Consider the following 27,012-nt stretch of genomic DNA (forward strand, 5'->3'; position numbering starts at 1 on the left):
ATTACTGATGATGCACTCTTGTGGTATTTGCACCGACCTTCCTGGCCAGCACATTATATCTCTTACTCTTCACAGTTCACTGTTCTAGTTTGTGATTGATGTGTTTGGTCCAGCATTTGCCTTCCAAGGTGATTGAAAGCTATTTGGACTACTCTGAAAATTAAACCATGAACATGACTTGCTTCTTCCGAAGTAAAAATATAACTGAATTTCTTCCATTACTGATGATGTACTTATTGATAGTATATGTGTAGCTATTGCTTTTAGTGGGTATGGAGAGTGCGAGTATAACTGTGTGTGTAGGTAGATTGGTGTTTTGATACTGTGATGTGTCTGCAAACTGCAGGTATGACAATACATTTTTTGTCAGGAGAACTGTATAATCTGTGTTTCTGTGTGTGTGTGATGTGGAAAATGTGTTATGATGGCACATATTCTGGGAATGAAGATTAAGAATGTTTAATGTTGTTATGTGAATTATGTGAGGAATTGTTGTTTGAAATTGGTGGTGTCTAACTCTGTATTCCAAGTAGAACTCAGTTCAAGGTAAGTATAGTCTGTACATTTTTAGGACTCCAGGGATGTTTTTTTTTTTTGGGGGGGGGGGGTCTCTTCCACATTAGAAAGTTTTTAGCATATTCTTTTCTGTTGTATGTTATGTGAATGTGTTGCTAGTGGGGTTAAGTTTTGCATGGTGTAAGAACTAGTTTGTGTGTCTGGTTGTTTGTGCATGCTCACGTGTACAATGAGTGGAAATTTCATTGTGTGTAGTAGTTGAGGACTGTGCACTGTCCATGTATTTTTTTCTAACTAGCTGGTCCTTGACTGGTATTCTTTTGAGATGTTGGACATAATCCTGTGATGTGAAGTTGTTCAGTCTCTGCTCCGACTCGGCCAATTTGCAAAGCTCAAGGTCTCTAACAGCTCGAGGCCAAAGCCCTATCCCACAGTGCACCACTACATTCCCCAGATCTAGTTTGCCACTGCAACTGATTGTGCGTTTCTCTGCAGCTCAGGCTGTTGGAGAGAGAAGTTTAATATTTTCAGCTATTTTTCCTGAATAATTACCTTTTTGCTGGTTAGTTAGATTTGTTATAGTATTGTGGTTAGTACAGTTTATCCGTTTTTCGGATTTATATCCTTTTTCTTGTTTTTTATATCTATATATATATATATATATATATATATATATATATACATACATACATACATACATATAGTTTTTGGGCTTTGGCCCTGATGTTCATCGTGTTTCACTGTTGCAGTCATGACTGTAGGGTTCTCCCCTGCCGGCAGGCAGTCCTCGGTCGGCCAGAATCCCAAAGTCTGGGTCCGGCGTCAGCTGTTCAACCATGCTCCCTGACGTCAGAGCGCCAGGAGTACAAAGCTGACAGCCGACGCCATCTTCTCCAGTCTTTCTTGCCGTGCGGTGATAGCAGTTCGCAAGTGCCGGTCGGCTGACTCCTGACGATTTTTTCTGATAAACTTCAGTCCGAAGACTTTCTTCTCCACTCAAAGCTACGTACCCCGTTGGCAAAACTTTTTCTTGCTCCAGTCCGATGTCAGAAAAAGTTAATTGTACTTCATGTGGGAAGCAAATACCTCATAAGGATTTTCATTCTTACTGTATTCCTTGCTTAGGCCCTGACCACGACGTAGCTAGTTGTCGGTTTTGTGCTAGATTCAATCAACGTACAATTAAACGAAGGTACGATTTTGCTTTTCATTACTTTGGTAGGCGCTTTAACTATAAAATGTCGTCGGATACGGTTCTGGCTACCGGAGTTCACAAACGTCGCAAGGAAAAAGACAGGCCTCCGAGGTCCAAATCTGATGATAGCGCACAAGCGAGCCAGCTTCAGGTCCGGCCGTCGTCAGTGAGGCGCTTTTGCAGCCCCTGTCGTCGGCCATTTCAGAACCGATGGTCGAAACGGACTCTCATGAGGAGCCAACCAGGCCTTTAAATATCTCTATTGCAGGACCTTCGGGCAATGCCCCTTCGGATGGGTCCGGAGCCGCTGTGCAGGTACCGGCTTCTGAAGGGGTTTTCAGGCCTACTCAGCTTCTAATAAAGGCAAAGCCAAAGACAAAGGCAAAGACTCCTTCTAAATCAAAGACTGCAACACAGGCCTCTTCTGAACCGGCTCCTAAGTCACAGAAACAGTTACTCAAGATGGCGGAGGATTTACTCACTATGATTAAGGGTTCACATCCCCCTCCAGATAAAAGGCCAAGGCAGGATGTTTATTATGATTCCTCTGATCAGGCTTCTGTTTCTTCAGTTTCTTCTGACCAGGAATATTCTTTCCCTCCTTATGAGGATTCTGATGCTGAGGAATCCATTCCTTCAGCTTCTCCCCCTGAGGATTTCTCTTTTGGGGAAACTTTGCATGAAATGAGGGAACATTTCCACTGGGAAGGGCAGGAGTATTTGGAATCTAAGAAAAGACTAAGGGATTTTCTTCTTCTCCCCCAACATAGACCCCTGGCTGTTCCTCCTGTTTTGGATATTGTGGATGATGCTTTTTCGGAAGCTAACTTAACCCCTGACTCTTTTCCTCCTGCTCCTTTCAAGCCTGATAGATGTTACAGGGTTCCTGATTCCCACCAGTTTTTATACAAGAACCCTACTGCTGACCCTGAAACCATTTCTCAGGGTCCTAAGGGAGTTAAGGCCGCTTCTGCCAAAAATCCCATTCCCACTGAAAAGGATTCTAGATCTTTAGAAAGATGGGGCAAAAAAGTGTACACTTCTGCTACTTTGTCCATTAGGGCTTTAAACTGCCAGTTTCATATGCTGAAATACCAGCAATTTCTCTTGTCTGTTTTAAAACAAAATCTTACTTCCATCTCTGTCTGTGCAGATAAGGAATTACATGACTTATTGCATGCCACTGAGCAAGTTGGGAAGCATGGTTTACACTGTGGATTTGATGCCTTGGAGGCTTCTTGTAGGGCTGCTGCCTCCGGCACAGTCATTAGAAGGCATGCATGGCTAAAGGAACAAAATTTGCCAGAGCAAGTAAAAGCTAAATTATTGGATGCTCCTGTTCAGCGTAATGTTTTGTTTGGATCAAAAGCTGAAGAGGTGATTAAAAAGATGGAGGATAAGGCGAAATCCATGCAAACAGTTAAAGATTTCTTACAAGTACAGCCACCAAGATTTAGCAGAAACTGGCCTTCTAAAGATTGGTCCTTTCCCACTTCAGACAGGCCTCAGAGGGGTAGATATAGACGTTCCAGAGGAAGGCCTCAAACACAAGGTTCTTATAGACCAAGACAGTGGACTGCTTCCACCCCTAGGGGAGGAGAGGACAGGTCGCAAACTCATAGGAAACAAACTCAATGACTTCCTCTGTTGGGCTGCAGGAACATCTTGCCTGGAAGCCCCTCTCCGAGGAAAACTCTCTTTTTTATCAAAATTGGACTCATATAACCCAAGACAAGTGGGTTCTGGATGTGGTTTTAAGAGGTTACAAATTCCATTTTCATACCCTGCCAAGGCCAAGCGGATGGCCAGACCTTCCAAAACATCAATGGACAGAGGCCTTAAACCAGGTGGAAGCTCTTTTGGCTATGAAAGCCCTAGAACTGGTTCCACTTTCAGAGATGGGACAAGGTTTTTACTCAAGGCTCTTTCTAGTCCCCAGGAAGCAAAACTCATGGAGACCCATTCTGGATCTGTCAGTCTTGAACACCTTTCTAGAGATTCCAAGATTCAAGATGCTTACTCTACAGCAGCTACTTCCAGTGCTGTCCAAAGATGCTTGGATGGTAACTTTGGATTTAAAGGAGGCATATTTACACATTCCCATCAGGCAGGAACGCAGAAAATACCTCAGGTTCAAGGCCAGATTGAGGCACTTTCAATTCTCTGCGCTGCCCTTTGGATTGTCTGCTGCGCCCAGGGTCTTCACCAAATGCCTGGCTCCAGTAGTAGCTTACTGCAGACTCAAGGGAATTCAAATTTACCCTTATCTGGACGATTGCCTAATTCAGGCAGACAGCAAGGATGTCTTACTCCAGCATCTGGAATTTGTTCAGAACCTCCTCAAGTTCCTGGGATTCTCTGTAAACATAAAAAAGTCAAATTTGACACCCTCACAACAGATAACTTTTCTGGGTGCTCTTCTAAACACCACAACCCAGATGGCATTTCTGACATCCGAAAAACAATTACAGCTGGCTTCAACTTTCAAAACCTTGGCAACTTTAACTCAGCTATCTGCAAGGAGATTCCTGCAGGCTATGGGTTACATGGCCTCCTGCATCCTTCTCGTACCATATGCAAGACTACACATGAGGAAAATACAGTGGTACCTAAAAAGTCTCAGCATTGCCACAGTTTAGACATACTTATCTCCGTCCTGCCTTGCCTTCAAAAGGAATTTCTTTGGTGGTCAAGGGCATGTACTCTAAACAAAGGGAAACACTTCTGTCTGCCTCCTGCCACTAAGATTCTAACCACGGACGCCTCGGATTATGCTTGGGGAGCCCATTTTCAGGGCAACTGTCTGCAGGGCCTTTGGACAAAGGATCAGAAGCACCTGCATATCAATTTAAAGGAAATGTTAGCCGTTCAGGAAGCTCTACTGGCCTTCAGGAATCTTCTACATCCAGGACAACTACTAATACGGACAGACAACACCACAGTTATGTGGTACATAAGCAAGCAAGGGGGATCTCATTCCTACCCCCTTTGCAGACTAGCCATGGATCTATGGAACACAGCTCTAGCTTGCAATCTGGGGCTTCAAGCTCAGTTTTTACCAGGGAAGCTAAACTTCCTGGTAGACAGTCTGAGCAGAAACCTTTCGGATCCACACGAGTGGATGCAGGACACCAAAATATTCAGGATGATGACAGCAGTCTGGGGATGTCCTCACATAGACCTCTTTGCATCCCATCTCAATCATCAGCTACAGAATTTTTGCACCAGGACTTTCCACAAAGAAGCTTGGAAAGTGGATGCCCTATCATTCAGTTGGAGGAACCTCTCGGGATATGCCTTTCCACCTCTTCCTCTTCTTCCACGGGTATTATTAAAGATAAAACAGGAGAAGCCCAGGATGATAATCTTGCTGGCCCCAAATTGGCCTCGACAGTTTTGGTACCCAACTCTAAAAAACCTATGTCTGGAGCCCCCTTGGGTTTTACCTCAGTCTCCGAACCTTCTGTCCCAACATCAGGATCAGGTTCTACACTCTCATGTCAAAACTCTCAGCCTGGTGGCCTGGTTAATCCAGGGCCTTTGATTTTTTCTTTCCTTCCCAAGCAGGTTATGGATGTCATTTTAGAAGCCAGACGTCCTAGCACTAGAAAATCTTATGTAGGAAAATGGAAAAGATTTTGCTCCTGGATGCAGGCTCAGGATTCTGATCCTCTTCTTCCGAACATTTCTTTAATTTTACTTTACCTGACAGACCTCTTACATAAGGGTCTCTCTTTCTCTTCCATTAAGATACATGCCTCTGCTATTTCTGCTCATTATAATACAGACCCTCCAATCTTTTCCCACCAGCTCATGAGACAGTTTCTCAGAGGAGCTAAGAACTTAAGACCTCCTAGATCTCCTCCCATTCCTGCTTGGGATCTCAACTATGTTTTGGAAAAACTAACCTTGGCTCCTTTTGAGCCTGCCGCCTCTTCTGACATCAAGTTTTTATCTTGGAAGACAGCTATTTTGTTAGCCCTAACCTCTGCCAGGAGAGTTTCAGAGTTACAAGCTCTTATGGCTGTGGAACTTTATATTATTTTTCATCAAGACAGAGTGTCTTTGAGGACTAATCCTACCTTCATGCCTAAGGTGGTTTCCAAAGTGGCTTTAAATCAAACTATCCACTTGCCAACTTTTTTCCCCACTCCTCAAAATAAAGGGGAAAGGATCTTACATTCCTTGGATGTACACAGACAACTACGTTTTTACCTGGACAGAACCAAGGACATCAGAAAATCAGAACAATTGTTTGTTTCTTATGCTTCAAGTTCCCAAGGTAAAGCCATTTCAAAACAGACCATTTCTAAATGGATTGCTCATGGAATCAGATTTTGTTATTCTCACCATGGAAAGCAAATCCCAGGACGTATACGGACTCATTCCACCAGAGCTGCTGCCACTTCTGCGGCCTTCCTCAGGGGAGTTCCTACCAAAGACATTTTGGAAGCTGCTACTTGGAGTTCAGTGCATACTTTTTCTAAGCACTACAATTTACCTCTCTACTCTAAGTCTAGGGCAGACTTTGCCTCTGCAGTCTTGCAGGGCCTTTTAGTCACCCCTTCTTCTTTATGACCACCTCCCTTTCTTTCAGCTTTGGAATTCTACCCTACAGTCATGACTGCAACAGTGAAACACAATGAACATAGTACAGTTGTGTACACCTACCATAAATGTAGATGTTCGAGTGTCTTCATTGTTGCAGTCTGGGTTTCCCTCCCTCCTGTCCCCTCTTATTTTTACTTTTGTGTGGTTCCTTTTTTCACCATTCTTCTGAGGTGTATTTGCAAAGGATATGGGACCTTTCTCATTCTGGGACTCCTGACATCTGGGGCAAGAAAAACTGGAGAAGATGGCGTCGGCTGTCAGCTTTGTACTCCTGGCGCTCTGACGTCAGGGAGCATGGTTGAACAGCCGACGCCGGACCCAGACTTTGGGATTCTGGCCGACCGAGGACTGCCTGCCGGCAGGGGAGAACCCTACAGTCATGACTGCAACAGTGAAGACACTCGAACATCTACATTTATGGTAGGTGTACACAACTGTACTTTCCTTCTGTGTTAGCCGTTTGGCTTATTTGCCCTATCCTAAGCCGAGTTAGGCTCTTGCAGTTTTCTGCAATTTTTTGTTAGCCGATTAGGCTCTTGGCTGTTTGTTGGCTGTTTTTTGTTATTTCCCTTAGCCTGTTAGGCTTATTCTGCTTGTGGAATTTCTAACAAAACTGTTCCGGTTAGGCTTAGTTTCTCACAGTCTTTATGAGATTACAGTAAGCTGCCTTTTGGTACTTGTAGCCAGTTAGGCTTAGTTTCTTTTTCTGACAAGGTGGTGTTTCCATTGCCGACTTTCACAATGTCTGAAAAGGCAAAATCAGGGTTTAAAAGATGCCCTAAATTTAGTCAAAAGATGTCGATAACTGATGGCCACTCCACATGTGTGTATTGCTTGGGTGAGGTCCATTTACAGGAGGTTTGTTCCATTTGTCATGGGTTCAGCTCTAGGGTTTTGGCTGAAAGGAAACGTAAGCTAGTGGAGCGGGGATTAAGTCTGCTTGCCAATCATACTTGGATTCTGCTCCAGGACAACCAAAACCTTCTTCGCCAGCCTCTTCCACTAGTTCGGCTCCGAAGGGCTCTTCAGTTCCGAAATCTTCAAAAAAGGCTATGGTCTCTGCTCCAGTTTCATCGGAACGGACCGTACAGGTTGTTGGTAGGAGCTGGTCCCCAATCTTGGAACCGGTATCTCTTACCTTGAGATCCCTGATTCTGGGTTCACCGGCTCCGTCAGTGGTTTCCTCTCAGGCTTCCAGACTCTCTGATTCGGACGTGGACCGAGTGGTGCGGAGACATTTACAGGATCCGGCACTTGCTAAAATTCTGTGCTTCGGAACTGACAAAGTCCTCCTGTTGTTTCTGGTCCTCCTCCTACTCGAATCGAGACATCAGAGCCGGAGGAGGGTATTCAGTCGTTTTTGGAGCCGTCGGTACAGACACTCACTTCTGACCTGTCGGTCCCGACCACCCTGATTTCCACTGCTCTGGCGGTGGAATCTGGGAGCCGACACTCTCCTGTTGGTTTCGGGGGGGGGGGTAGTCGAACCAATATGTTGGTTCCGTCTCTTCCTCTTGGGGCTTCGGCATGGATAAATTCAGCTCCTACTTCGGGCTCGGAGCCGGCGGTTCTGGTGCGGGAGGAGTCTTTGGTGGCTTCGGACCCGGGTGCTTCCTCGCATCGGCGCCATGGGGCCTTCGATGACATGAGGAGGGCTTTGTCCCCCTGGACTACCACAACGTCTGATATGGCCACCTCCTCCCGAAAGGTGCCTGAGTCTTCTCTGCTGCCACAGGTTCACGGGAAGCATAGGGACTCATAGCCTCAGTATGCCCCTTTGGGGAAACCCTGCTCTTCCGAGATCTCCCCAATGATTCCCACGGAGGAGGTTCCTCGGAAGAGGTTATGCAAGAGAAGACATTTAGATTCTCCCCAGGAATCCATCATGTCGGACACCGATTTGGAGGAATCGGAAGGGTCCCCAAGGTCCCCCTCTGAGGATATCTCCTTCGGGGATATCCTTGAGATTCTTAAGCAGAGGGAGGACTGGCAGCCCCTAAACCCTACCAAGGACGAATTGGTGCTCCTGAAGACTTTCGGGTCCTGACCCTCCACCTCTTGGTAGAGTTGAGTTGATGGATCTTTTGTCTTGAAGGGCGTGGGAGTCACCAGATTCTATGGAGCCTGTTCCTAGAAGGCCCAACAAATACATTTCAGCGCCTCAAGATAAGTCCTCCTTATCCAAACCCATACCTGTTGATGCCATGGTAGTGGCGGCAGCCACTAAAAGAGATGTCGGAAACTTCTACATCTGTCCATCCTCCTAATAGAGAGTCTAGGATCATGGACAGATATGGGAATCACATGTTCAGTTCTATGACCTTTGCCCTTCGGTCATTGAACTATCTAACCCACTTCACAAGGCTTCAGAGAGATCTCCTAAAGGAGTTTGGAGATACTCTCCAGGGTGCAGTAGCCGTTTCTGCGACAGACAAAGTGACGTCTCAGCTTGCTACCCTCAACTCCATCGTAAACTCTTCCATGCACCTCGTGTCTTACACAGCTGATGGAACGAGTAGGGCTGCGTGTACAGAAATTGCTTTGCGAAGACATTCCTGGATGCGCTTATGTTCTTTTGCGGAACCTTTCAAGTCATTTGTGAATGCCCCCTTCGATGGTTCTTCCTTGTTTGGACCAAAAGTTAGAGACCCTCACCAGATGTGAGCAAAACGGTAAGACACTGTCTACCGTAGGAGTCTGTTTTTCTACCCCAACTAGACCTTATCTCAAAGGTCACCGGGGAGGGAAAATGTGGTTCCGTAAGACCCAAGGAGCCTTTCCGAACTCACAAGGTGAAGCCTCCTCTAGGGGCAGAGGGGGAGGCAATGGTGGAAGACGACGCCCACACGGCAGAGGGGTTCCACAGAACCAGGGTGACAGAGATCATTTCCTTGGGAAGCCCTTTCAGCGCTCCTGAAACGAGGCCCCGACTATCCTGCTCCGGAGGCAGTCAGGGGACGTTTGTCTTTGTACCGAGGCGCGTGGCTAAAAATCTCAGACTACCGATGGGTACAAAACACTATATCCAGAGGATATTCTATCCCCTTTCTCTCACAACCCAGACAAACCAAAGGAATCCCAGACGTTCCACCAGTCTATGGGATGTAGCATCCATAGAGGTCCAAAAACTATTGCAAAAAGAGTCATCCAGCCAGTCCCGGCAGACCAGCAAGGATCTGGAACTTACTCAAGAGCAATACCCCTTGCGAGATCTCACATGTGCATTCTTCAGTGGCTGCTATTCACACAGTGGACGTTTCAGGACTTACCAATGAATCACCCAGTTCTGATTACCAACTCTTGCAAGGACGGTGGTGGCTAACGTCCAAGACGGTGACTATGAGACATCCATTTGTCCTCCCAACTCCAGTTGCAACACTAACCATGGATGCCTCCCTTATCGGGGGGGGGGGGCATTATCAGGGACGGACAGCCCAAGGTACATGGCAGGCTCACGAGGCTCATTTGCACATAAACATCTTGGAGATGAGAACGGTTCTTTTAGTGTTGCAGTCCTTTCAAGACTCTCTTCCCCTAGGCACGCTTGCAATCCAGTCAGACAACATATCCATAGTCTGGTACATAAACAAACAAGGAGGAACCAAATTTTACCCCTATGTCAAGAGGCTCTAAGATTATGGAAATGGACAGAGTCCACCCAGCGTTTTCTGATAGCAACACACATTACTGGGAAATCCAACGTGATAGCAGACAGACTCAGCAGAGCTATTCTGTTGCCTCATGAGTGGTCTCTCAAGAACGAAATAGCGGAAATGATTTTCCGCAGATGGGGCCAGCCATGCTGCAACATTTTTGTGACCCCTACAAACACCAAGTTCAGCAACTACTTTTGCCCTGATGCCTCAACAGGGACAACCCCCGAGGGACGCACTCATCCACGATCGGCCCCCGGGACTCCTATATGCTTTCCCCTGATTCCCAAAGTCTTACAGAAAGCCATTTTTCTAAGCAGGACACTTATCTTAATAGGCCCATATTGACCTCATCAAATTGGGTTCCCCTTCCTGAAGCCTCATCTGCTGGTGGAGTCTTGGATCCTGGACCCACTCGTCAGGAGCTCTTCACCCTTCTCTTCAGTCCATCAAACTGACAGCTTGGCTGCTCCAATTCCCAGAATAGCCAGGTTCCAGAATTTATCAGAAGAGGCTCGACATATTCTCTTGTCGTCTCACAAATCTTCAACCAGGAAACTTTACCTCAATAAGTGGAAAACTTACCTCAATAAGTGGAACAGGTTTTCCATCTGGGCACAGCAGAATAACATTGACCCTTTCCTGGAGTCCATTTCGGATATTTTGGAATTTCTAACAAAACTGTTCAATGAAGGAGCTGCAGCAGCAACCATTCGAGTCCAACTGGCTGCTATTTCTAATTTTCATATAGGTGCATCTGAAAATGGTATTATGTCTAATAAGCTGGCTAAGGCATTTTTGAAAGGTACGATGCACTTAAAACCACCATTCAGATCTCCTACTACTCCATGGAACTTAAACCTAGTCTTGTCCAAGATTATTCTTCCGCCTTTGAACCTGCCTCTTCTTGTGAACTGAAATATCTTTTTTGGAAGACCATTTTCTTGGTGGCCATTACATCAGCACGCAGAATTTCGGAATTGCAAGCCCTTTCCATTAAGCAGCCATATTTAGTATTTCACAAAGGTAGGGTTTCCCTCAGGGCGAATCCGTCTTTCTTACTGAAAGTGTGTTCAGAATTCACACTTAATCAGATGATTGAATTACCTGTTTTCTTTCCCAGTCATTCAACTCAGTTGGAATATATGCCTCACAAACTTGACGTCCATAAACAACTTCACTTCTGTTTGGACAGGACAAAAGACCACAAAAGGGTTGATCAGCTGTTTGTCTCCTCCTCGGATTCTAAAATCTACCTTGTCTAAATGGCTCTCTGATTGTATATCTTTTATCTACATTGCATTACATAACAAAGTCAAAGCTCATTCTACAAGAGCGGTTTCTACTTCTGCAGCCTTCTTGACCAGATTACCTGTTGATTCAATTTGTGCAGCTGCCATCTGGTCAAAACCACATACCTTTATATCTTACTACAAAGTGGACAAGGCCTCTAGGGACAGAGCTTCATTTGGGTCTGCTGTCCTGAAGCAGGTACTCCCGTGAGCCACCCAAGATTGTGGTGCTGGGGACGCTACCCATCAGTAAGAATGAAGGCGAGATTGAACAACTTCACATAAAGAAGTTATGTACTTACCATAACATTACATGTGAGTTGTTGTTCTTGCCTTCATTATTATGACCCCCCCTTCCTTCTCCCTTCCTATGTCTGGAAGATCTGAAGTAGTTACTTCATTTGCTCTGCAACCTGTGGGTATCGGATCCGAGCAGGCAGTTTTCCAAGCTACAAGATCCAAGCTCCTAGCTCCTCCCCCTACCCATAATCCCCTGCTATGTGCTACATTACCTCAGATCGTTTTTTGCCGCGGCTGAAGCAGCTACTTTTGAAGAGCTCCTTGGCTTTTTGGTGAGATTGAACCTTTTTCTTCTTTTTGTAAAAAAAAAAAAAAAAAAAAAATATTTTTCTTGTGTGAGTGTGTTTAGTTTTTTCTGGGTTAGTTAGCGAAAGTGTAGTTAGTTAGATACCTTTGTTCCCCCTTTCTAACTAGTTTTTTCTGTTAGTTCCCGACTTTCACCCTCCCCCCCCTCTTAGTGTTTGGGTGTGTTTTGGTGTGAGTGGTGTTATGGCTGAAGGGCCTAAGGCGGTGTTCTCAAATTGTACTGAGTGTGGCCATAAGCTTTCGCCGGCAGATGGCCACACTCAGTGCGTTTTATGCTTGGGGGCGGCCCACTTGTCATCGGCCTGCACAATCTGCGCGGCCTTTAATCCCCGAGCTATTAGGGACAGGAAGAACAAGCTGATCCTGGCGGGCTTGTTGCCTCCGGAATCAGCTTCTTCTTCCTCCCCCTCTCAGGCACAGGCTGTCTCCACAGCCCTCGTGCCTTCTGGGCCCCCGACTCAACCTGGGACTCAACCTCCCTCTTTGGGTTTGAGTTCGGGGGATTCAGGTACTTCCACTACGGTGGAGAAAAGACACAAAGACAAGGGACATAAGTCCCACAAAAGGCGGGCTGAGACTCAACCCTCAGCCCCGCCGTCCAAGCTGACTAGGTCTCCCTCGAGGAGCTACGGATCCTCCCCCTCTCGGCTCCGTTCACCTCGTTTTTCTCCGGAGCTGGAGGAGGATCGGTCTCCCTCGAGGTCGTCGAGGCGACCCTCCCGGCCTGCCTCGACGACTTCTTGAAGAGCAACCAGAAGCCTCACTGAAGCAGATATGGATCGGATGATGCGCCGATTCATCCAGACCCAAATGCAGATGGGGGTGCTCTTGCCCCCCCTCTGGGGGGGGCGCGGCCCCCATGTTTGCTCCGATTACTCCTTCTCCGACCCGTTTTCGGGTCTCGGAGTTATCGGATCCGGGCCCTTTCGGAACCGGGGATTCATCGGCGCCGATAGCTCCGGTCACTTCGCCGACTGTGCCTTCGAGTCTGTCGGATCCGAGCTCTCGGGGCCGAGGGCTGAGCATCGGATCCGGGGGAGCTGGTGTGTCTTCAGCTCCGTTGGGTTCGGAGCACACCTCTCTCTCGGCTCCGGCTTCATCGGCTCCGACCCCGATCCCTACCTCGGAGCCGAGGAGATTGCTCTCGGAGCCTGGCGAGAGTAGCTCTCCTTCGGCTTTTGAGGTTGTGGAGAGGGTACTGTCGAGGACCTCCAGGTCCCCGGTTCGGGCGTCGGATCCTCCTGCACCCGCTGCATGTGGGTCTATCCTCCATCATCCGACCATCGGGACAGCCTGCTCAAGCCCTCCAGTTGGTTCCCTTAGAGGAACAGGACCTCGTTGACGAGCCCTCTTTGGACAGTCCCACCGAGGAGGTCCCTCGAAAACGTCGGTGCAAGAGGAGGCACCTGGGCTCCCCCGAGTCCATCACAACCGACACGGATTTAGATGAAGGTTCTCCAAGGTCACCCCCCGAGGATGTCTCCTTCGGAGACATCATGGAAATGTTGCGTATTAGAGCGGGGTGGTCTGCCCAAAAACCTTCCGCAGATGAATCCGTGTTCCTGGATGCATTTGAGGCAGGCCCTTCTACCTCCTGGGTGTCCCCCCCCCCCGGCTGACCCCCTGGTAGACCTCATTACTACCAGGGCGTGGAAGGAGCCCGACACCGTGGAGCCTATCCCGAAGCAACCCGACAGGATCCTTAGCCCCCCAGTGGATAGATTGTCTTGGGCCAAGGGAACCCCAGTGGATGCCATGCTGGTGGCGGCTGCCACCAAGAGAGAACTCGCGCAGGAGAGTTCTTCGGTTCACCCGCCAGATAAGGAATCTCGAGCACTGGACTGCATTGGGAAGCGGATGTTTAGTTCAGCGACCTTTTCTGTAAGGGCGCTTAACTACATGGCACATACCATTAGGCTGCAACGAGACTTAATTAAGGAATACGCTGCAGCCCCCCTGGAGTCCATGTCGGTCGAGGACAAAAAAGTTTTCTCGACTTGTATGGCCACTCTAAAATCCATCTCTAACACGTCCATGTGTCTACTCTCCCATGCCACGGAGGGAGCTGCTAGGGCCAGCGGAGCCGGGGTCGTCTTGTGACGTCACTCCTGGCTCCATCTTTGCGATTTCACGGATCCCTTCAAGGCGTCCTTCGCGAATGCACCCTTTGACGGATCTTCGCTCTTCGGCAAGACCGTTCGCGAGATGCTGGTCCAAAGCGAGAAGGATGGGAAGACGCTGTCTGCCATCGGGGTCCGCTTCTCTAATCCCCAACGATCCTTTTCTAGGAATCAGAGGGGACAAAAGAAGCTGTGGTTCCGCAAGTCCCAGCAATCCCATCCGGCTTCGGACCCCTCGTCCTCTAGAGGCAGAGGAGGACGCCGGCCCAGAGGCAGAGGGGGACCGCGTAACTTCGGGTCCAGGGAACCCTTCCCGGATAGACCCGCGCATCAGCCCTGAGGGCTTACCCGGCTGTCCCTCCCTGGAGGCAGTCGGGGGGGCGGTTGTCGGAGCACCTGTCAAACTGGGAGTCCATTACGACAGATCGATGGGTGCTCCGCATCATATCCAGAGGTTATACCATCCCCTTCATAAACCACCCTCCCTCGACCAGACACCTCCACAATGTTCCACCCGATCGAAGGGAGGCAGCAGCTTCAGAAATCCTGAAGTTGCTAGAAAAAAGAGCCATCCAGCCCGTCCCCCCAGACCAGTCCGGATCGGGTTATTACTCCAGGTTCTTTTTAGTGCCAAAAAAGACGGGGGACCTCAGACCCATTCTAGACCTCTCCGCTTTGAACCTGTTCATTCCCAAAGAAAAGTTCCGGATGGTCACCCTCCAATCTATTCTCCCCCTTCTGCGGTAGAACGACTGGATGTGCTCGATAGACCTCAAGAATGCGTACTACCACATCTTGATGGACAGACGATCCAGAAGGTTTCTCTGCTTCCGGCTGGGAGCCAGTCATTACCAGTTCAGGGTTCTCCCGTTCGGCCTCAACTCAGCCCCCAGGGTGTTAACCAAGGTCATGACAGTGGTTGCAGCCCACCTGAGACTTCAGGGCATTCAGGTCTTCCCATACCTAGACGACTGGCTCCTTACCGCCACCAGCAGGCATCGGCTCTGCCTGGCAAGAGATTATGCTCTAACCCTTGCCCAGAGCTTAGGCATCTCTGTAAACCTCCAGAAATCCTCTCTTTGCCCCGTACAGGTCCTGGAGTTCATAGGGGCCAAGTTAGATACCCGCATTTCTCGAGCTATGCTAACTGCGGACAGGATAAACAGCTTGTCGTGTCAGGTGCTAATTCTTCTTCAAAGCCCGGCCCCGAAGGCGGAATTAGTTCTGAGGGCACTAGGATCTATAGCAGCAGCGATCAGTCTCGCCCTTCACGCACGTCTGCGAATGAGGATTCTGCAGTGGACCCTTCAAGTTCAGTGGTCCCTGCTACTCCATCCGTTGAATACTCCTATTCCCCTAAGCAGAGTTTGCAGGCACTCCCTTCTTTGGTGGCTCCACACCCCAGAGCTGAAGGAAGGGAGGCCTTTTGTTGTCCCTCCCCCCCAAGCCACGCTGACCACAGACGCTTCTCGCCTCGGGTGGGGGGGGCATTGTTCGGGCGGAACCGTCCAAGGCACGTGGACTCCCCTGGAGACCGCTTTGCATATCAATGTCCTAGAGATGAGGGCGGTGCTTCTAGCGTTGCAAGCTCTCCACAACCTTCTACCTCTGGGGACTATTGCAATCCAGACAGACAACGTCAGTGGTCTGGTACATAAACAAGCAAGGAGGAACCAGGTCCTACTCACTTTGCCGGGAGGCTATGAGAGTGTGGGAATGGGCGATATCCACCAACCGTTTTCTGGTAGCAACGCACATTCCGGGTCGGTCCAACATTTTGGCGGACAAACTGAGCAGAGTGATTCTCACTCCGTACGAGTGGTCTCTCAATCCATCAGTTGCAAAGCAGATCTTCCGCAAATGGGGTTGGCCTTGCTGTGATCTTTTTGCTTCTCCCTTAAACACAAAATGCAGCGAGTACTTCGCAATACTTCCCCCCGAAGGGGAGAATCCCAGAGACGCTCTAGTCCATGCTTGGCCGTCCGGTCTACTATATGCCTATCCACCCCTTCCGCTCATGACCAAGTTCATACAGAAAGACCGTTGGTTGGGGAGCAGAGTTATCCTCATAGCCCCATTCTGGCCTCGCCAGATCTGGTTCCCATACCTGCGGTCTCGCAGTGTATCTCCGCCATGGATACTGGATCCCATTCCAGACCTAATTTCACATCCGGTGGGATTACAACCCCCGAACCTGGTGAACCTCAAGCTTGCGGCTTGGTTGCTCCAGTTCCACTGATGGCTAGGACTCCCGGTATCTCATCTCCTGTTAAGGCCATTCTAGTCGCAGTACATAAGCCGACTACTAGGAAGATTTACTACAGCAAATGGAAACGTTTCTCTGTCTGGGCCAAAGATAGAGGCCTGGATCCATTTACAGTTCCTATTCCTACTATTCTAGACTTCCTGTCTCTGATATTCTGACAAGGAGCAAGTGCTTCAACAGTTAAGGTGCAATTGGCAGCCATCTCCCATTTCCATGTGGGAGACGGACTAGGATCTTTGGCTTCTACAAAATTATGTAAAACCTTCTTACGGGGCGTTTTCCTCTTGAAGCCTCCGGTGAAAGTGGTGGTGCCTCCATGGGATTTGGCCTTAGTCTTACAAGCCTCGACAGGCCCACCCTTTGAACCCGCGGCTTCGGTTCCATTAAAGTTTTTGTCCTGGAAAATAGCCTTTTTGGCCTGTAAATATAGAGCAACATAAAGTGGATTTTTACGAGGAATGGACACAAACCTGCTTAAAGTACAAGTTTGCATAGCATTGGAAAATATCCACACTAATCCTAGGATTCAGAAAGGTTTAGCCCAGTGCTTAAGATTTAACTTGGATGGTTTCTGCTTCTCGGTAAGCCTCTGCTATTCAGAGACCACTCTACCTCTGAAGTTTTCCTAGTGGGAACCTCAGTGTGACAAGTGGTCTCATAGGGAAAGTTGCATGCTAATGCAGCAACCTGAGTGTTGATGCTTATTAGCTTTGTACTATTCCCTAGAAATGTCTGTGGCTTCAGATTTGCTTGGCTGAACAATTCAGAGAATCAGTTGGCTATGTAATATTTAATATGAGGGAAATGTGACAGCAGTAAAACCACAGAGGCCGTTTATTCGCTGCACCATGAGTACTTCCCAAGGAAGTGAAGTTCAGAGAAGGTGTGGGGAGTGTCTTAGTACAGGTGGATGCGTGTGGACATTTCTTTATAGGGGCATTAATAAGGCCGCATGAATGTATGCGTGTTAGTGTACGTCTGCCTGGGTGCGTCATGCTAGGGGGATAAATAGGGAATCAAGACTCTGGGTGGGGGTGGTGTGTGTGTGTGTGTGTGTGTGTGTGTGTGTGTGTGTGTGTGTGTGTGTGTGTGTGTGTGTGTGTGTGTGTGTGGCTGACTATCGAGTGTGAGGTATTTATTTGCAGATGTGTGTGTAGGGAGATACCTTTGCCAAAGCAGTGCGTGGTCTACAAGGAGAACACTAGCATTGTCAGGTTTGCCAGAGCTAGTGTTCAATTTAAAGACATGGTAAAGGCGATAACAAGGTCTTTCTCATTACAGCCATACCTGCTAATGAATCGCATTTTCTTAGCATTGTGCTAATTGACCGACCCACATAAGGCAGTTAGCACAAGCAGGTGAGCATTTTAGTGAATCTCCGGGTGTTTTTAAGTTACTTAAAAGAACTTTCTAGCATACTAAGTACTACATTGTATAGCACAGAGCATGCCAGATTTGGAAAAAAAATTCAGTAATGTTAAAAGCAATGTTGAATAAGATTATGCGTATTGTTTTGACTTAAGACCTTTCAAGGCACATATTATATGCCAGCAGTTATAAATCAGTATGCCTTTCTTAGCATTTAAGATAGTTGCAGTGTGCAGTAAGATAAATAAGTAAGTATGGTAATCTGTAATGCTTTTTTCTAGGATCTCCGAGCTCTTGCCTTGTTGCTTTCTATACACACCCCAAAGCAGCTTGACCCAGATCTTATCCCCACACTGCAAGAACTTCTAAGCAAGTGTAGAACTTGTCAGCAGCAGAACAATTCAAATTCAGAACAAGAAGCCAAAGAAGGAAAAGTGCAAGGTTTGTAATACTAACCTCAAAAGTATGTGATGTTGCATAGAGTGGATGAGTTAGTGTTATAAATCAGCTGCTCATCTGAAAGCATTTCAAGGTAGATGCTTCTGAGAGAGGTTTGCCATTTGCAAATCATCGATGTTCTCAGGATGTGTTGCATCAGTATTTGTGCTTCCTCACAGTTAATCTTGCTAGGGTCCAGATTAGAAAGCCAAATGTAGCATGGCCAAACTAAAAATAAAAAAAGGCTAATGACGGAACAACTGAAATCAGATTTAGAACTCTCTTAAAGATTTTTCTCTTGATTGTCTTGTGCATCTGATCAGTCATATTGGCAGAGTTGCATTCAGCTGACTAACCACTGTTAATGATTAATGTATGTTTTTCAAAATTCCATCTACCTTAAGACTCCATTAGAATCTTTTACATAACAAAGCAAAGAGAGAGCTCATACTGTAATATGTTTTTGGTTGCAGAACTGACATGTGTATAATAAGATTAATCTGTATCCACCTTAAAGGAGCACTGTGTGGATGCCTCACCCATTCTGCCTGAGGTACATGATGTAATCATGATTTATATGTTTTACATGCAGAAAACCTTAAAAGAAGTTCACATATTTCCAAATCCATGCACATGTCTAATTGAGGTACTTGCACTGTGTGCTGCACGTTAAGTGTAATATGCACTCCAGAGGTTAAAGGACCAGTGTGGCCAGAAATTGAAGAAAACATGCATTTATTTTTTGCCATCTTGATGTTCTGTACCATATTAATATTTCTGTGTCACTCTGTGTAGCTGTTAGTAATGTGTTGACTTAATTCAGAATCTCCTGATAGGGTAAGATATGCTAATAGTTTTTTTTTTCGGTTGGGCATTATCTTTCCTGTAATGCAATCTGAATACTTAGAAGAAGATCTTATCTTACCCTGCTGTTTTATGTCAACTCTTGAGTGGCATACTCTGAATATATTGCTAACTTTCTGAACCACTTGCAGTGTAGAGATACTAAACTCTTCATGCTGCAGGAATAGATACCTCCATCCCTGTTGGTGTCACGAATGCAGTGGACTAAGCTACCTACTGCCCTCCTCAACCCCAGTTGAGTGAGCTGGCATTATCTCCTTGCTTTCTTCCTCCTCTGTCCAGGCCCTCCAGCTCCTCATGTGGGGTGCAGTCAGATCTTTAGCCCGTTGCACCACAGGGCTAGGTACTTTACTGGTAGCTTTGAAAATCTCTGGACAGAATGTCTGAAACCTTCTTCCAGTGACACTATCTGGTTTTAGTTTTTTGGCACATTTTAAACTCACAGCAGTAAGCATTTCCTTTTGCCACTACAAAATAATATTTAAATTAGATGTTATAAAAAAAAAGTACAGCAGCTCAAGTCTGTTGCAGTTAGGGGTACTGTTTTTTTCACCCTCAGATTGTAAAGTAGAACAGCTGTAAAATCTCAAAGACTGAATAGGTATGTGACCTGGGGGTGGAGGGAATGCAACTGTATATGTGACAGTGCACAGTAAAACGGGGATAAATTCCCACCACTTCAAAGGGTTTATGATCCCAGTGGATGTAAAATAACAAGGAGCTACTGTTACCTAGTTGTTTGTGTTTTTCCTTTGCTGGAAAACCTTATGCAAAGTTCAGAGAGAGAGTTTTCTAAAGAAAGTTTCATGAAATTTCTTTCACTCTCAGCATGATGTGTACAGTGGAAATTGACTAGGATAGAAATGCCCCAGACAGGAAGAAACTGACTAGGGTAAACAGGCCCCATAAGAAAAGAAACACTGCAGTTACAGTTCATTGGCGAGCAAGGGAGAGCCTCTTTTGTTGGTCTTGGGAGAAGGAGTGGAGAATGTCTTTCTGTTTAGCTAAGAAAGTTGTGCCTATCCCTAGGGAAATTATTACGGGCAATTGTAGGTCATCTTCAGAAATTCCTGTTAAAAAATAAATAAATAAACCCATGTCTTCTCCTGTCTCAGTGACCATGGAGAGGAGTAGTTTGTTAGGCATAGCTGAGGATTTAGTACAGACTTTTGACTACTCTTACATGGCTTTTCCTGGTAAAAGAAAGAGATTCTTCATTTTCTCAAGAGATTCAGGAAGTTTAACCTCAAAATATTGTTAAGAGGCAGATGTGTTTTCTCCACAGATTTTTGATTCAGATTCGGAGGAAAGTGTGGCTTTGGCCAGTCCCTCTGAAGGATTGTCTTTGAGACAGATGTTCTTCGTCTTCCATTGCTGCAGTCCTGACTATTGGGTATAGTCCGCGTCGTCCCAGTCGGCCCGAATACCAGGAGAGCTAAGGCTCTGGGTCAGGCGCATTAGACTAGCATTCAACTCGTCATCGGTACGCTCGCGCGCAGCATGACATCTCGTCATATCCTTTTTCTTTTTGATGTTCAGATATGCAGCAAATTTTTTGTTGGCGTGGTTGAAATTTCCAAAATTTTTCGACGGAGTTTAGTTTCAGAAAAAACAAGTTGGCTTAAGTACCCGTTGTTTTTTTTGGTTTTTTTTTTAGGAATTTTAGAAAATTTTGAAAAAGAGTGAATAACTGGAAACAGGGGATGTATATATTGTTTATAGGATTATCATAAGTGTGTATACCTTGTTTTGTTTAGGAGCACGACGTTGTTTGTTGCCGGTTTAACAAGTGCACGGTTAGGAGGAGGTTAGACTGTATTAGCCAAAATGGTGTTTGTCAAGCGCCCTTGGGAAGCAATTGCAAGGATAAAACGCCGGCTTCCGGCCTCCAAGAAGCTAAGCGGTGATAAAACAGCAGGAAGTAGGAGGATTGAACAGGCGGTCCCTGGAGTTGAGAGGTCCCAGGAGTCACTGTTGCCAGGAGTTTCAGAGAGTCCCAGGGAAGTCCCCAGGCTCTCAGGAGGTGGCCTCAGGAGGTGTCTTCCAGGAGGAGGGCCAGGCTGAGGGGCTGTCTTCTCTGACTGTTCCTTCCTTCTGGGCCTGGCTAGCTTGGCCTCTCCCATTTCTGCCAGAGGTAGGCCTACTTCAGCTTGGCCTTCTTCTTCTCCTACCATTTCGTATCCCTAACTTCTATAGTATATGTGCCATGAATTTTAGGAGATTCTGAAGATTTGATTTTTTATGAGGGGGGTTCTATACCCGGAGAGTCTGAGTTTGAGAGTCAGAGAGTCTGAGTTTGGCTTTGTCTGAGTTGGGAAGATGAATCTTAGTATCCTACCTATTCTGATTCTGATGTGGATGATTCCACTCCTGATTCTGATTCCACTGATGTGATTTCTCTTTCTCAGACTTTCTTCAGAGAGGATTTACTTATTTCTGGGAAGGTGGATTACTCTGGGAAACTCGGAAAAGTGTTGAGTAGGATGTTCTTTTACTGCTTTAGCCTTTCCCCTGGCTCTCTCTCCCTGTGAATGTTTAGTAAGATGGTTTGCAGAGCTTGTGGTTGAAAGCTCTTTTGCCTCTGTTTCCCTGATCCTTGATAGGGTGCCTCTTCCTCCTAAATGAGAGTATAAGGGTTCAAAAGCTTAAATATTTGTTTAAGAGTCCCCAGGATTTAAAGGCGGGGTAAAAAGGATGGGTGGGGGGGCCCCAAAGTCACTTCTTCCAAAAATCCTTAAGGCTTTGAATGGGTAGTTTCTTGTATAGGGCTTCACTGGATACCTTGGGTAGGTTAGTTTAAAGGTCAGTTTCTTTTAGCATTTTCATCAAGTGAATTGTCTTTTCACATAAGGAATTAATCCGAATCTTCTTGGTGGTGGTTCTTTGTGTGGAAGAGTTGCTGGTGTGGTGATTTGTGTGTAAGGCTTGGGTGCCAGCTCTCATCATTTGCTACAGGGGCTGTTAGCTCTTCTCCTCGAGGTTTTGTGCTGTTGAAGGAGTTTTGGGGTGGCTGCTACCAGCTCTGTTGGATGTTTTTTACAGTGGTTGAAGGATCAAGATTTAGCTGTGCATGACAGTTTTAAGTTTGGATGACAAAGCTCAGTCTATGCAAACTGTTAAAAAGGAGAAGTTTAGCTGTTATTGGCCTGCTTAAGGAAGAAGAAGGCTATATGGTGCGGCTTATAGGGAAAGTGGCAGGCGGCCGTGGGGTTATGGTCTGGGTTCTTTCTAGGCTAGAACAGGGGTTCTCCTTGGGAGTCTTAGGGCTCAGTAGGCTTTTTAGGCTCTGGACATAGGAAAGTTCTCTGCTTCAGTCCTTTTCAGGGTATTGCTGTCGCTCCTCCTGTAGAGACTGAGGGAAGACAGCCAGAGTCACAGATAGCTGCACCTGGCTTTTCATGAAATCAAAGACCAGCTGAGTTTAGAGAAATTAAGATATTACAGATTCTGAATTCAAGGATTGCAAGGTCCATTTATATACTCAGTAAATATGCCAATTTCTTTTCACAAAGGCAGTTACAGATTTACTCTCCAGACAATCCTCAGCAAGTCAAAAGTGCTCACAATAGGGGCTCTTCAACCTTCTAGAAAACAGGGGAAATTTGTAGTCAATTTGTTCTTAGGACTCTCCTGTTCCAGTTTGGAGAACAGTTAGACAGGTTTGAATCAATTTCAACATTCCTCTTCTTCAAGGGGGCCCAAGTGGACTGACTTTTTGTTTTAGATCTCAAACATACCTTTGGACATTCCCAAGTTTAAGGAGTTATTGGTATGTGCAGATCTCTAGTGGGCAAGATCAAAAGATGCATTGCCATATGCTCCTCTGCAGCTTATGCATGCCTTCAACATGCTTGAAGACATAGAACTCTCCATATTATCCTTTTTTCTATGACTGCAGGCTTCTCCAAATTCAAAGGTCTCAGTTCCAAATTAAATGTTCTTTCAATTGCTATAGCTTTCTGGCTCTTCCTTAAAACTTCTTAATTCAAATCTAATCTCAAGACACGAAGCATCTATACAATGAGGGAAAAGATTCTGAAGCATAACTAACCAATCTAGAAGACCTATCTCAAGGCCTAATATTCTCAGGTATATAATAAGATGAAACTGCAAGTTCAGTAGTCAATGGAATACAGTATCAGCTGAAAAGAGTGTTGCACATTTACAGCATCAAGTCCCCTCAACCTTTAAGACAACAAGACTCTCACCACTTTACTCTCATCAACACTGTCATTCTGACTGCTGCTTACATGCATCTTCTAATTTTGCTTGCTGGGCTCAGGGATGTGTATGGAGGTGGGAGGATCTGTGGCCTGTTATATTCAAGCATACAGTAATTCTCTGCCCGGATGGACACCACAACTAGGATAATGGAGAAACACTGTCATTCAAATAATACCTGAGAGACGTCTGATCTTTTTATGGTGGGCTCAGGAATGTCAAAGTTAAACTCAGTCATCTGTGCTGACCCGTTAGCAAGCAAGATACATCTGCGACAGAAGGAGACAACATAACTTGTGGAACACATCTGAATGGAAAGTATACACGACAACATTGGGGAGTTGTCTTTCAGAGCAGGTTATGGGTAACATAGACAACACAACAAAGTTGTCATTACATGCAAGGTTTCAGCAGGAGGCCACAACAGGTAGGAGATTATTTAAGCTTTCAAACACAAGAGTGTACGCCAGGTTTCTGCCAGGAACACAACACAAGAACTAGATGTGTGCAGAGCAAGAATGATCTCACTATCCCACCTAAGGCCAAACTGGATCTTCAGGGATTTCACAGCACAGCTACCCAGGGGTGCTCTGTCTTTTAGTTGGGAAACTAAGCACTAATAGCCAGATCTGTTAAATTAAACCATGGATTCCCAGTACAAAGGAAAATCATGTCTTCTAGGAGCAGGAATTTTGATCTCGTGTGTCCAGCCCACCCACATGCCACCACCTTCTAATTGCACACCTCAGTTTCATCACACAGCTTGGAAAGTGGATGCTCTGCCACTCAGAAGAAAAAACCAGTAAAATGTCTCTTTTCAATCTCTTACCGCTTCTCCCTGTATACTTGAAAAGCAGCTCTGCTCAAGATCCTCAGGAAGTTTTAAATGTCATCATCTTGGCTCCAGATACACTGGTGACCCACTTCTCATGAGTTCGGTAAAGAAGCCTCCATGGCCTTTGACAATGATTCCTCATCCATAATATCTCAGAAGGGCGGTCATCTGCTCAATGTCAATTGGACAAAGGAAGGTCAAGTTCTTGGATAAGATTCTGGCTGCAATTTTTTCAGCTCACTTTTTAGTGTACAAGTTTTTCTCAGTTTCTATGGGGAGGCTTGCCAAATTCCCCTAGGGACTAAAACTGAAAAATGGAAGAGATTTTTGTTTTGGAAAAAACTTCATTTTTTTTTTTGCATTCAGAGCCCAATTTGAGTGTGGCTTTACAATAGAACTGTGAGAGTAGTGACAAAGGTTTGTCCTTCTCTTCCATAAAGATGTTATCCCAGTAGAGCCCTTTTAATTTTGCTTGTGAGCCTTTTTTGTGCTAAGAAACCCCCTTTTTGTCTTTCTTTTCTGCTTAAAAGAATTCTATGTCATTGAGAAGAGCTCCTACTCCTGCTTGGGATCTTGGCTTTGTTACAAAAATTGCCTGTTTAAGTTTTTTATTAGCTACGAGCTTACTCTTTCTAAAATTTTAGGCAGTTTTCGGTTTGTTGTTGGCTATATTTAAAACAAACTTCTTGTCTAGTGCACCATGGCAGTAGAGCCTAGAAATTTTGAGGATTAGTTTTCACAGGGGATCATTACATTTCTATCCCATCATTTGCAGTCTAGTTTGATGTTTCTCAGCAGCTACTTAGGTTCTATTCTTTTTGCTCTTAGGCATTGCAGATGTCCAAACTCAAGTTTCTGGATGGTAGATGTTTTACAGATTACGTTAGTGTTTTAGCATGGCTCAAGTTTGTTTCAAGAGCAGGCAAACTTCTTTCAACTACCTTCTACTTCAACAGTGTTTCTTTTGGCAAACAGTTTATAGGAGTGATGGCTTTCTTTTGTTATCTTCGGGATTTACTTTCTTTTTACATATTTATTCTGGATATTCTACTCTGTCATCATTTGGTTGTGTTCCACAGTTTACATGCTTCTCTTACAGGATTATTTATAGGGTGGCAACTTATTATATGCTGGATTGGTGCACTTGTAATTTTGTGCTGTCTTTTATACTGCCAGTCTAGGAACATAGTACAGTTTTGTGTCTACTGGGCATGGGTGACAGCATTTTTACCCTTGTTTTACACATAATACCCTCCTCCTTCCCCACTGCAGCATACTTACTCCTTGATGGGGCTCTGACTTACCAGCGGACTATATAAATAGTTCTTGTGCCTACCTGGAATCTTTGTTAGTACCATAAATGTTGTTGCAGTTATCTTACTGCTAGTTGTTCCTAGTTGTTTTAGGAAGGGGTGTGTGGGGTCTTCTGACATTACATGCTTTAGTATTGTAGCTATATATGGATGTTCAGCGCCTGATTTATGGTTTTTGGTGCAGGTTGTTGACTATATTTATACTTTATTGTCTAATATTCTCTGGGAACAAGATGACGGGTCTCTTTGGGTCTTGTCGCGTGGTTAGTACCTGACGCCTTTTCAGACTGAATCCTTGTTTCAATGGGAAAACAGTAATGTTTCTCAGTCCCTCACAAAATATTTTGATTTGTTGCAAAGAAACAAACTAAACTTGAATAAAAATAAGAAAAAACGCCACAAATATGAAGAAAAATACTCTTTTAATGAGCGCTTTTGTCAGTAGATACACTTGACTTTATCAGATTACCAATAAAGTGTATCTACTGATAAAAGTGCTCATTAAAAGAGTATTTTTCTTCATATTTGTGGCGGTTTTTCTTATTTTCATTCATTTTGATTTGTTGCAAATGGAATTTTCAGAACCCACCCTTGTTCTATCTGCTTTGGAGGATGTTTTTGTCACAGCCTGCAGTTTCCATGACAGTCGGTCTTCTTCCCCTTAAAGGACCACTACGAGCAAACAATGAAAAAACATATTTTTTTATCTTGCCATGATTTACTGCATCTCCTAAAGCTGCCTGCAGCAAAATCAGTACTCATTCCTAATTTTATTTATTTTTTTACTCTTGTCTGCCCTCATGGGGGCAGACATTGTAAATCCTTTGGAAAGCTAAATCTGTCTCAATGCACAGACTGTGATAATAAATAGCCCTACCATTTGTTGTCAGACTAGACTTCCATTCACTTAGAATGGACTACCTAAAAAAATGCCAAGTTTAAGAGTCTGCAGCTCATGTGTCATTGACTGGTATGTGCTGAGTTTTACAAATGTTGTTCTTATAGATGTACTACACATTCTCTGAAAGAAACGTGCATAAGTGTCAACAAATTACTGAGATAAAAAATACTTTTCACAAGGAGCAGTTTTGCAAGTTTCAATTCCTGGCCAAGTTACTCCTCCCATCTCCCCTCCTTCAGTGGGCTACAGTCTCACATTTCCAGCTTCGGTAGATTCAACTATTTTGTCAGCTTTGCATGACAATAGACATAAAAAAATCACAGAATGGTGTGCCACTAAAACTGTCCCCTTATATGTCTCTTCACTTCTGAATAGCATTTACCCAGGAATAAAAAAAACAAAGCACACACATCAGTCCAGAGTTTGGGCCAATCTATCCATTTCTTAATGTGCACAGTAAAACATTCAGTTTATAATGCGTTCTGGCTTCTGACATGGTTATCTTTACATAGTTATTCTCTTATAGTATAACCTGAACTTATGGTATTCAATCCCAAGCTTTACAACAGTTCTCCGTTTCTTAATGACCTCCCAAGCCTCTGATGTGACCCAGTACTTTGTCAGTATACTGTAAAAACATAGATTGATACAAATATTTGTGCACATATGACGTACAATAATACACATATACCATCATTAAAACAAGATAAATGCAATATAATTTATATCAGTAGAGTTATGATTTCTAGTTTATGACCCTGTTTGTCTATGGAAACGTCTTTTTGAATTTATGTTCAAGCAATTGTATATTTG

General features: G+C 45.3%; 1 protein-coding gene across 1 annotated transcript in view; it reads left to right on the top strand.

Annotated features, from left to right (window-relative positions):
* Positions 1-27,012, top strand: part of USP34 (ubiquitin specific peptidase 34) — a gene marked incomplete in the record, with an annotated part of 5,849,982 nt that overhangs the window by 5,781,073 nt on the left and 41,897 nt on the right. The window contains 1 exon segment of the mRNA XM_044061224.1: positions 17,909-18,068. Coding sequence (XP_043917159.1) covers positions 17,909-18,068 — 160 coding nt within the window.

This window comes from Protopterus annectens, chromosome 1.part0, assembly GCF_019279795.1.
Source record: "Protopterus annectens isolate FY-2018-M chromosome 1.part0, PAN1.0, whole genome shotgun sequence".
NCBI lineage: Eukaryota > Metazoa > Chordata > Ceratodontiformes > Protopteridae > Protopterus > Protopterus annectens.